Genomic DNA, 10946 nt, shown 5'->3' on the forward strand with positions numbered 1-10946 from the left:
GGGGGGGGGGGGGGGGTGGGGGGGGGGGGGGGGGGGGGGGGGGGGGGGGGGGGGGCGGTGTGTGTGTGTGTGTGTGTGTGTGTGTGTGTCACGCCCCACCTGAGCTGATGCCCCACCCCTGGCTGCTGGAAGGGAGGAGAAAGCCTGGACGGGCAGCCTCCAGCCTGGGCCTGCCTCCTCTGCGATGACCTGCCCCGGGGAGGGGCCGAGAGGGTGCTAGGCGGGTCTGGAGGGGTGGGGTGAGAGCCTACCCTCTGGAAGAGGGAAACAGGGACAGGAAGGAGAGCCGCCTCCCACCTCAGGGAGGAATGTGGCCTGAGCAGGACCGGCTCAGAGGACGTGGGGGCACCGAAGCTAAGTGCCCGACAGCAGAAGGGCCCGCCCAGGAAGCTCCCCCTGGACTTCTACCTGCCCCCGCTCCGCTTCAGGGAGGCCAGTCCCTGTCTGGGGGTGTCTGCAGTCCACATCGAGCTCCGAGGCCATAGGGCCTGCACCAGTGCTGGGCTGGCGGCCCGGGACCCAGCCCCTCTCCGGCCTGAGCTATATAGGACTGCCTTCCCAAAAGCCCTAGAAGGCTGGCCTGGCAGGGAGGAAGGGAGGGAGGGTGCTCGCTGGAATCAGGCTGGCCAGGCTAGGCCACGGCCGCCAGGACCCCGGGCTTCAGGGCTGGGCAGGGCTGAGCTGGGCCAGAGCCAGACTCACCGACCCTGTCCCTGTGCCAGACCTGGAGAGGGCAGACAACACTTCCTTTCTCTGCTCCTGGCTCCTAGTGGGCAGGGAAAGGCCTGGGGAAGGGCCCCAGGCCTGCATCCCTCCTAGGGGCTTCAGGGGGCCCCAGGACCAGTCTTCATGAGGTGGGGGAGGGGAGGGTGGTGGGAGTGTATGGGCGCTGCCCAGACCAGGGCAAAGTGGCTGAAGGCTGGAGGAGATGCCTGCTCAGCTGCCAGCCTGGGCAGGCTCATGGTGCGTGGGCGGCTGGCACTGGAAGAGGCCAGGCCACTTCCCTGACAAAGCAGGGGGCGAGGGGCTCCTTCCTGAAGAGGCTGCTCTGAAGCAGAGCAGCCGTCTCCCTCACCCACAGGTGGCGCAAAGGGAGGGACACATACCTGTCTCAGTTATGCTCGGAATGTGGCTCCCCAGGCGGAGGACTGGGGAGGAGCTTCCTGGGGGCTGGAGGCTGGGGCAGGGGCCCAGAGCCAGGAAGACCCTGCAGGCCCTGGGGGAGAAACTGAGGAAGGCAGTCCCAGTAGAGCTGGGGCCCAGGTGGGGATGAGCTGGGGGCATCCAGGGAGGTGGGCCTGGCAGGATGTGCCCCTGACCTTGGCGGCTGTGGGCCTTTTGGGGGCCGGGGAGAGGTGTGATAGAGACAGGGGTCTTGGGTGGTCTTGGGGTGACCTCCACCAATCAGTGGCTGCCCAGCCTTCACTCTGGGCCCTGTGGGGCAGGGGCAGCTGCAGGCTCCCAGGAACAGAACAGGGTCAGAATCAGACAGGGAGGGGTCATCTTAGTTCAAGCCCTGCCCATCCCTAACCCTAACCCCTCACTAGGGTGAGGCCTTGGCTCCCTGGAGAGCCCTGGAGTGGGGTTTGAGGTCCTTATCTCCTACAGAATGGAAGGTGGGCCCTCCTCCCAGCCGCACCCTGCTGGGGGAGGTGGGGAGAGGACTGTCTCTTCCCCAAGCCTGGCCCCAGCTCCAGGGGGCCTTTTTCCTCAGGCCTTCCGGAGGCTCAAGGGGGAGGCACCCCCATCTAACTGGGGTCCCTGGGATGCACCCACCCTGCCCGCAGCCCCTGCCCCTCAAGGTGCCCCGGTTTGCTTCCAAAGAAGGGATCCGTGTCATGGGCTCAAAACTTCCAGGGCTCCCTGGCCCCTTACAGTGGACCCCAAGCTTCTCACTCTGGGCCCCTCCCCTCCCTGGGGGCTTCCCCTCCACCCTGGCTCTACCACAAGGCTCCAAGCTACAGTCAAGGCTACTTCCTTTCCTTTCCTCTCCATGAACCTCCTTCCCCAAGACCCTCCTCCTGGCAGGCCCACCCCAGAAGAGTGTGGTGGCCTCGGCCCCTGCCGGGTGCTCACCCCATTGCTACACGCTGGCCTGTGGACCCCAGCACCACTCACCCCCCACCGGCCCAGCGGGAGCTGGGGGGCCTAGCTGGTCCCTATCCGGGCAGCCAGCCAGCATACAGTAGGTGAAGTCTCGCTGGGAGCTCTCCCTGTGGGCCCTCCTTTCCAGGTGTCCCCTCTGCCCAGCCTGAGGTAGCCGGAACCCGGGCCCGGCCTGGGTAGAGCAGGATCTGGCAAGATGGCAAATCTTGTTCTGCCCGGGGTGGCCCTCCTGCCACACGTCCTCTGACCCCACAGAAGGCCTCAGTTACTGACTCGTGGACCCTCAGGCTGGACCCACCCAGCTGCAGAGTTGATGATGCGCCTTCTTGATCTTGCAGAAACAGGGGACTCTGCGCCCTGACCCCTCTCCTTAGCCCCCAACTCATCTTTCAAAACTGGGCATCACACCCCACAGCCTGCCCCATTTCCCTGCCACCCTCCCATCTTTTCCCTAGACCACAAGCTTCCAGAGCAAGGCCAGGGTCTCCAGTCCTCACCCACCTGGTGGGAGGGCCATGCTGGGACCTCCTCAGCTAAGCTGGTGCTGCAAGGGACCAGGGACACAGCCCTGCTGGCCTCTCTGCATGACGTTGCAGGCCGGGACCCTGGACGCAGCCCCAGGAGCAACAGACTACACAGGCTGAGCAGGATGCTACAGGGCTCCCCACTTCAGATCCCGCCCCTCCCCCGGCACAGTCCGCCCCAGGCCAGATGAATCCACCACCCAGGACCCCACAAAAGCCAAGCCAGCATCACAGCAGTAAGTTGGGTAGAAGATGGGACTTCCCTGCTGGCCAGCCGAGCAAATTCGGAGGGACAGGGTCACCTTCCCAGGACAGGAAGTCAAGGACCCCTCCCACTGCCGTGGGAGGAAGCGTCTTCTCCTCTCTCCACCCTCTCCCGTGCATCCTTTCCCAGGCGGCCATGGGGGGACAGACAGGATGTGAGGGCGACGGGCAGCTCCCGCGTTCCCCCGCTACACTCCTCAGCCAAGGGTCTCGGCCCCCAGCTGGGATTCTCCTGGGTTGAGGTGGGTGGGTGAGCCCTGGTCATGTGATCCCCGCTCACCTCTCAGAGGCTGGGCTGGGGGAGGGAGGCTCTTGGGCCATTCGGAATGGACACGTTGGGGGAGCAGACAAGGAAAGGTTCTGTACCTCTGTGAGGGGCTCCCACACCCACTCAAACTCCTGGAAGCAGCCCACTCCACATAACTGCCCCTCCCAGAAATGACAGGCCTCTTGGAACACATGGTAGGGTAGCCCCACCTCCAGCACAACCCTTAAGCCCCACCCCAACGGGTTTGCTCAACATCTGGGCCCTGTCTAAACAGATGTTTGGGCTTCTGCAGAACACAGACAACTGACGTTCATTCACCTGGTCCCAGCCTCTCTTCTAGAACAGGGAGCGCCAGGAAGGGAGGGGCATGCAGAACTACGGAGGGGGAGGGGAAGAAAAAGGAGGCCTGTCCCTTTGCAGGGCTGGGACTCGCTTGGCTCCAAGACAAAAAATGGTGGCATCTCCAGGGCCAGGGTGGGGAGCGCTGCTTACATCAGAGATTGGAGCTGAGACGTCTGGGAAGCCAGGGAGCCGGGACTCAGAAAAGGAGGCTGGACCACAAGATGCCAAGTGCTCTAGCCTACAGCAAACTCTGCTCTGCCCCCTTCACGCACCTTCCACGCAGTGCTCCACCTCCTCCAGGTTCCGCAGGGTGATGCGCATGAGGCTGGAGTTGAGCATCAGCTCATTCCTGTGGGCCGGCCACAGGTACGGCGGGGCAGGGTTCACAAAGAAGATCCTGGTGTCCCCGGTGGACACCTGGTTGTCACAGATGAGGGGGTCTCCGAAGCCACCAATCACCACCTTGTTGCCTCCGTCCAGCAGGCTCTCCTGGGCCACCACATCTTTGCCCTTCAGGTACCGCCAGACCCGAACCTGGGGTGGACATGGGGGGTGCGCAGGTGTCAGTGGTCCTCTTCCCACTGGGGAGGGGTGGCCGCAGAGGCCAGAGGCAAACACCAGACTGGCACCTGGGCTTTTTCCTCTCTTCCCACATCACTTGCTCAGGCCAGATGTCCAGAGTAGATAGACCCAAACCCTGGGCAGATGTGTGGAGATCTTCGGGTCAGCCCCCCCAGGAGGAAGCTGCGGGGAAGCACACACACGATGGATGCCACGGCCCAGCCATGTGTGTCACACACTAGGACATCTGGCCTGCAAACACACCGCCTTCCTCAAGAAGCAGCCCCCCAGCCCCCAGGTCTAAGTGACCGCAGCCACCCCAATTCCAGTAATGTCCATCTCGGCTCAGGCTGGACACGGGGAGGGGACCCAGCCGGCCTGGGGTGCCTGCCTTCCACGCCCCACTCTCCCTATCGACCCACCCACTGCTCCGGCCCACCCCTGGGCAGAGCCAGGAGCAGCTAAGGTGGATGATTAAGTTTCAGGGTGATGAGCTCTGAGCTCAGGGCTCTGGGCCAGCTTGGCTCCATGCAGCCCTGAGGGTGGGCGAAGACACCATGCCCCCCGGCAGGTGAAATGCCCTCCTCCTGCAAGGTTCCTCCAGTGAGTGCGGTCAACGCAGCCTGTGGACCTCAAAATCAAGCCTGGGCAGCACAGGGCAGCCCCGCCCTCCCCACTCTGCTCTTGGGGCCCTGTGGGTACCTGCTCTGACAAACCAGGGCGTCCACGGCCTGCTGGGGGTGGGGGGAGGAGGGTCGCAGGGGCTGCAGTCAGAACGGGCGGCCCTAAAGCAGAAGGTCAATGGGGACACGTGCCCATGCATGCTGCGCCTGGGAAGACACCCCTTTCCTCAGGAGCTCTGGGGGGCCAGGCCTTCCAGAATGAGGAATGAAAGACAATGGTGGCCCATCCACCTGCCTGCCCATGCTGGGAGCCCCGGGTCTGAGAAATCCGCAGGGACTCCCTCCTCCCTCCAGTGGCCCAGGGAGGTGGGGGAGCCTTGGCCAACTCTCCCCCCCCACCCCTAGACACACAGTAGGCTCTAGAAGGACGACAAATAGCTGGGGAGGGCTGGGTGGCTTTCATCGCCTCCCCCCACCCCAGCCACACCCAGGAGCAGCGGGGAGGAAGTCGGGAAAATCCTGCAGGGACTTGGCAAAGTGCCCTGGCGGTGGTGGAGGGGAGGGGGCCCGGCGGGGGATCCCAGCTGTAGCCCACACAGGCCAGGCTGAAAGAAGCTGCCACCCCTCCCCATCTCCAAGGAAGAGGAATGATCCGATTTCTGGTCGGGGAGGTGGTTTTAGGGGCCAGAGGGGGGCAGGGCCCTGGGTCCCTTGAGCCCTCCCTAGGAACAGATTGTGGGAAAAAACCCACCAGACCTATCCCAGGGGGCTCCCAGATCCAGCTGAAGGAGAGGCCAGGCAAGTCCCCCCTCCCTGTGGCCGGGGGAGATCCAGGTCTCTCAGGAGCAGGATGGGGCACCTGCCCTGCACCCCGACACTTGAGGCTCAGCAAAGGCCCCGCCCACTTCTCTGCTCCGGCCCCCACACCCATCACTGCAGCATGCCCCACGAGGAGCCCTGGGGTTGGGAGACAAGATGTGCACCCCTCCACTCTCTCCTGGCCACCCCTTCTCGCCTCGAGGGGGAGGGGGGCGACAGCACTGACCACAGGCCAAAACCCCACCTCCACCCCGAGCAGAAAGCGTCACCTCCCCTCGTCCCTGTTCCTTTTCTTTGGCCGGTGGGTAGGGGGTGCGGTAGCCGAACATTCTCCCTGGGGGGAGGCGCACTTGTTTCCAATAAGGGAGTGGGCTTGGGTTGAAGGGGCAGACACGATCAGGTCTCCGGGGCCTGGGCACCGCGAGGCGGGATGGCAGCGGCGCCGCAAGAACTTTCCCTCCAGCGCTCGCGAGTTTTCCCAGACGCGGCGCCCCACGCGGGGGTCGGCGGTAGCCAAGGGAGCAGGCGCGGGCGCTGCGGAGCGTCTGGGGCTCGTTCCCACGGCCCGGGGCGGGGGGTCTCAGCGGGGCGGCCGGCGTCGCGATAGGAGGACCTCCGGGCCAGGGGGCCGGGATCGCGGGGGCGAGGCCCCCAACCCGGGCTTCCAGGACGGTCCGAAGGGGGCCCAGGGTCCCGGGGGTGCCGCGGGGGCCCACCTTGCACGAGTACGTGTGCTGCACCGGGTCCACGTTGAGGATCTCCTCCACGGTGCCGGTGAGCACCACGTTCGCCTCCTCCTCCCGCCTCTCCAGCGCGCGTTCGGGGCACGTCCCGTCGGCGCCGGGCCGGGCGCGCGCGGCCACCACCAGGAGCAGCAGCAGCGGCCACAGGCGGGCCATGGCGCGGGCGGAGGACGGCGGGAGGCGGCCGGAGCAAGCTCACGGGCCGGGCCGCGCCAGGGACTGGACTGGACAGGACGGGACGCAGCCCCGGGGAGGCGGCGGGAGCGCGGGCGGCGCGGGGGCGGGCCGGGGGCGGGCCCCGGGGCAGCACCACCCCCTTCCCGCCTCCCCGCCCCCCCGGCCCGCCCGCGCCCGCCCCCGGCCCGCCCGGCGCCCTGCGACCCGCGGCGGCCGCGAACAAAGCGCCGGGACGGCGGCGCCGGGCGGAAGCCTGGCTGGGGGAGGGAGAGGGCCAGTCTGGGTCGGGCCTATGTGGGTGATGGGCCTGGCCCGGCCGAGGGGCGGGGGCGGGGCGGGATCGAGGGTGCTCTCTCTGCTGCGGCGCACCCCCCACGGACGCCCCTCCCCCGCCTGTGCGGACGTTCCCCACCCCCGCCAGGAAATGCGGCTGAAATCGGGTTAATGCATAATCTGGAAGCGACGTGACGGGACTTCCAAGGGGCTCCAGGCTGCGCCGGGGCTGGGGCGGCGGGGGCTCCCCGGCCGCGGGGAGGGGCTGCCAGATCCGGGGCCCCGCCGCCCCTCGAGCCCTGCAGGGCTGCGCCCCTCCCCCGGCAGGAGGAACCCGACGGGGGACCCCAGCCCCTCGCTGGAACTGGGGACGGAAGCTCGGCCGGCCCGGGACCCCCGGCCTGCCGGGACCAATGCGGGCCGGGGGCTGCGGCGATTGGTCGCAACGGAGCGCAGACCCGCCCACCTCCCGGTCCCGGGTCAGCTCCGGCCCCTCTGCAGGGCTGCGGGCTCCCCCTGCTGTCCGAGGCGGCGATCGCGTCTGCGGTGGACGGCCAGCCACGCCCCCTCCCCAGCTCCCCCAAGGCGCTTCTCCAGACATTCCCGAAGGGTCCAGGGGGGTAAACCGAGATCCAGAGGATCCAAATTAGACCCCGACCTAGCTGGAGATGGTGGGGGTGGGGAGGGAGAGGAGACCCCTCTGTCCCTCCAGGGCCGGGTCTGCCGCACGTCCCCTCACCCAAGCCAGCCACAGATGTCTGAGCCGGAGGCAATGAAGGGCGAGCAGCAGAGCCCCCTCTGGAGCACCCCACCTCGCCTCGACCCTGGTGGGGGGGTTCGAGAAAGGAGGGTGGCACCAAGGGGGTGTGCTCACCCTTGTTAAGTTACAGTATGACAGAGAGGTGAGGTTGGGGGCCCAGGAAATGAGGTTGGAGCCAGGAGCCCTCCCCCGCACACACCTGCATGTCTACACATATCTGTCACAGGCAAGCCAGACCTGGGGGGCCCCCCAGCTCAGATACGGACCCCCACAGACCAGAAAGGGGGCTTCTGGGTCTCCAGCCAAATGCCACTGAAGAGTCTGAAGGCTGAGGGCTGAGTGTCTCCAGAGTCATGGACTTTGGCCCAGAGAGGTGTACGTTCTATGCTCCCCCACACCCGTGTCCAAGGCTGACTCAGCCTGGCTCCCGAGTGGCTCATGTGGAAAACTGGCACAGAAAGACGCATCCGGTGTGGAAGCAGCTATAGTTTTGCCAAATTAGGTGCCCCCTATCTGGGACAAACTCTTCCACATGGATGGGAGGAACCCCCATCCCAGGTACCCCCTCACCTACTGGCTGTGGCCCCTCCATGAAGTGAACCCTGAAGGAGGGTGTATCTGCTGATTCAGCAGCTCGCCCTGATGGCGATGTGTGTGCCCAAGGCCCTGTCACCACTTTTCCCCAGACCAATGCAGGCTGGACAGTGCAGGCTGATGGTTCCTGGAGGGCCAAGAGGCCCCCAGCCCCCAGCTGGTGTGGGGAAGCCTCCCTCACAACTGGCCCAGGCAGGCCCTACGGACTCACCGCCTCCAGGGACACTCGCCTTGTGGCCTTTGGGACCTCACCAGGCCTTCCCCTCCCTGTGCTATCTGCTGACCCAGATGTGAGGGGTGGGGACCAGTTGTGCAGGCAGGGGCTGACCATGGCTCAATGTGAAGACACGGATGGGCTCCAGCAGATACGCCTCTTTTTATTTCTCTAGAAGTTAATTTCCCAAAGATGTGGGGACATATCTTCAGTTTCTCTGGGGGCGGGGGGAGGTCACCATTTTGATCCCACTAGGCTTGTCCCTTAACTTGGCCGCCCTAGCCTGCTGATCGATCCCCCAGCGACCCTGGGTCCCCTCGCACCACTCCCTCCTCCGCCCCTCCCCCAGTCTCACCAGAAGGGCACAGAAGGGTGCTACAGAGGGTGCCACAACTGTGTTCCTGGTGCCCAGTGGGGTGCCCTCCCCACGGCCCTCCTGGCCCCGCCCCGCCCCCCCGCAGGCGCAGATTCATGAACACGGTGCACAGGGTGGTGAGGCCGTACTCCCCCAGCTGGCGCTCGTCCTCCATGGGCTTCCCCTCGAAAGTCAGCCAGAACTGGTCGGCTTGCACGTGCTCCTTTTGGCACACTTGCTGCTTGAGCTCGGCCACCCTCTGCGTCAGCCGGACCACGTAGGTGCTGCTGCGACCCTTGTCATTCCTCACCAGGATGCTCAGGGGCTCTTTGCAGCTCTGTACCATCAGCAGGACGGTGCTGTCGGGGCCCAGGCCCTGGCGGACCAGGGGCACCCCGTCCTGCAGCACCTGGTGAGTGTCCTGGTGGGCCAGGTGCTGCTGGAAGGCGGGCACGCCGATCTGCTGGGCGATCTGCTGCTTCAGCTCGGATGCCAGCATGGAGTCCCTCAGGGGCACCAGGATCTCCTGGCCCCCTAGCATCTTCACCTTCAGGTTCCTACCCTGTGGGCATCACACAGGCTCAGAGACCCTGGCACCAGTTCCAGGACCACCGCACGCGTGACATTGGCAGTGGGGCAAGCTGTTAGACCCCGGGGACGCTGCTCCCTCCTCTGCACCCTCCCCACCCACCAAGAGGGGGACGCCAGGTGCTGGAGAGTGCATGCGGGCATCTCTAGAAGAACAGCCACCACCCACAGCCATCAAGTTGCCTCCTTCACCTGCTAAGATGCCTCCCTGTGCTGTGACCCCAAGGATCTCAGCGCTGGCCCCTGGGCAGAGCCCCCCTCTGAGGACCCAGACCCTGCTGTCAGAGGAGCCCCGTCCCTCCCCTCACGCTTAAGAACCTGGGGGTTCCGAGCAGCTCTGCCTGCCTTGCACATGTAGGTGTTCCGCCCCTGGGAGATGCCGCCAGGGGGAGGGGTACGGGCCCACCTGCCCCACTTGTCAAACCCGCCTCACCATGGCTGTGGGCTCTGGCGCCAGGTCCTCCGCAAACACTGGTTGGCTGCCTCTCCGCTCTCAGCTCTTCTCCAGCCCTGGCAGCTCAGCCCTTTTAAAGCCTGAGCAACGATGTCAGAGGGCGGTGTCGGGGAGCCAGCCACACAGTAGCCGAATTCAGCTTCAGTTTCGGTTTCCTTTTCCCAAGGCGGGCCCTGGAGTGAATAGCAGAAACAAAACAGAATGACAATGACAAGAAACTGAGGTAGGGGTGGGCTGGGGCTTTCCACATGGACAGCGGGGCCTGGGGACTGTGACACCATCCCCACCTCCAGGGGTGTGTGTTCAGAAACCCCCTGCATGTCCAACACCTCGGGTCCTTTGCAAGACGCACACACATCATAACATGAGCTAACAGTTGGAAACTTTCACTTTCCATTTACCAATCTGCAAATCATTGCCAGGGTTAATTCAGAAATAACATAAAATAGTGACAATCTAAACTATCCAGAGACAACCACCATTTGTTTATGACAATATTTGTTCAGATTGTTTTTTAATTAATTAATCAATCAATTAATTAATGGCTGCTTGGGTCTTCGTTGCTGTGCATGGGCTTTCTCTAGTTGCAGTGAGTGGGGGGCTACTCTTTGTTGCGGTGTGTAGGCTTCTCATTGCAGTGGCCTCTCTTGTTGCGGAGCACAGGCTCTAGGCGTGCGGGCTTCAGTAGTTGCGGCATGCGGGCTCAGTAGTTGTGGCACACGGGCTTAGTTGCTCCGCAGCACGTGGGATCTTCCCGGACCAGGGGTTGAACCCGCGTCCCCTGAGTTGGCGGGTGGATTCTTAACCACTGCACCACCACGGAAGTCCCTGTTCCGATTGTTTCAATGAAAGAGATGTATCTTATTTTCTACAAAAATGAACTCCTGGACACCATTGACAAAGTGAAAAAAAAGCTATACACAAAATGGTAGAAAATATTTGCAAATCACATGTCCGATAAGGGTCTAGTATCCATAATATATAAGGAACTTATACAACTCAACAACAAAAAGATAAACAACTCAATTAAAAGTTGGGCAAAAGACTTAAATAGACATTTTAAAATACAAAATATATAAATGGCCAACAACCACATGAAAAGATGGTCAACATCAACATCATTGGTCACTAGGGAAATGCAAATCAAAACCACAGTGAGGGACTTCCCTGGTGGCGTGGTGGTTAAGAATCCGCCTGCCATGGGGGCTTCCCTGGTGGCGCAGTGGTTGAGAGTCCGCCTGCCGATGCAGGGGACACGGGTTCGTGCCCCGGTCTGGGAGG

The 10946-nt window shown here is 63.7% G+C and overlaps 2 protein-coding genes across 2 annotated transcripts in view; both read right to left on the reverse strand.

Moving 5' to 3' along the window:
• Positions 1 to 6409, reverse strand: part of LOC114485421 (agrin-like) — a gene marked incomplete at its 3' end in the record, with an annotated part of 16764 nt that extends 10355 nt beyond the window's left edge. Inside the window, exons 1-2 of the mRNA XM_028486818.2 lie at positions 6224 to 6409; positions 3777 to 4038 (exon numbers count right to left, since the gene is read on the reverse strand). Coding sequence (XP_028342619.1) covers positions 3777 to 4038; positions 6224 to 6406 — 445 coding nt within the window. The remainder of the gene's footprint in view (positions 1 to 3776; positions 4039 to 6223) is intronic.
• A 309-nt stretch (positions 6410 to 6718) lies between these two features.
• ISG15 (ISG15 ubiquitin like modifier) lies at positions 6719 to 10926 on the reverse strand. The gene is made up of 2 exons (XM_028486819.2): positions 9645 to 10926; positions 6719 to 9185 (listed from the first exon to the last, which is right to left on the reverse strand). Exons 1-2 carry the CDS (start codon positions 9645 to 9647, stop codon positions 8547 to 8549), a joined length of 642 nt encoding a protein of 213 aa, XP_028342620.1. The 5' UTR covers positions 9648 to 10926; the 3' UTR covers positions 6719 to 8546.
• Positions 10927 to 10946: the final 20 nt, after the last annotated feature.

The sequence above is a fragment of the Physeter macrocephalus genome, unplaced genomic scaffold (assembly GCF_002837175.3).
Source record: "Physeter macrocephalus isolate SW-GA unplaced genomic scaffold, ASM283717v5 random_1391, whole genome shotgun sequence".
NCBI lineage: Eukaryota > Metazoa > Chordata > Mammalia > Artiodactyla > Physeteridae > Physeter > Physeter macrocephalus.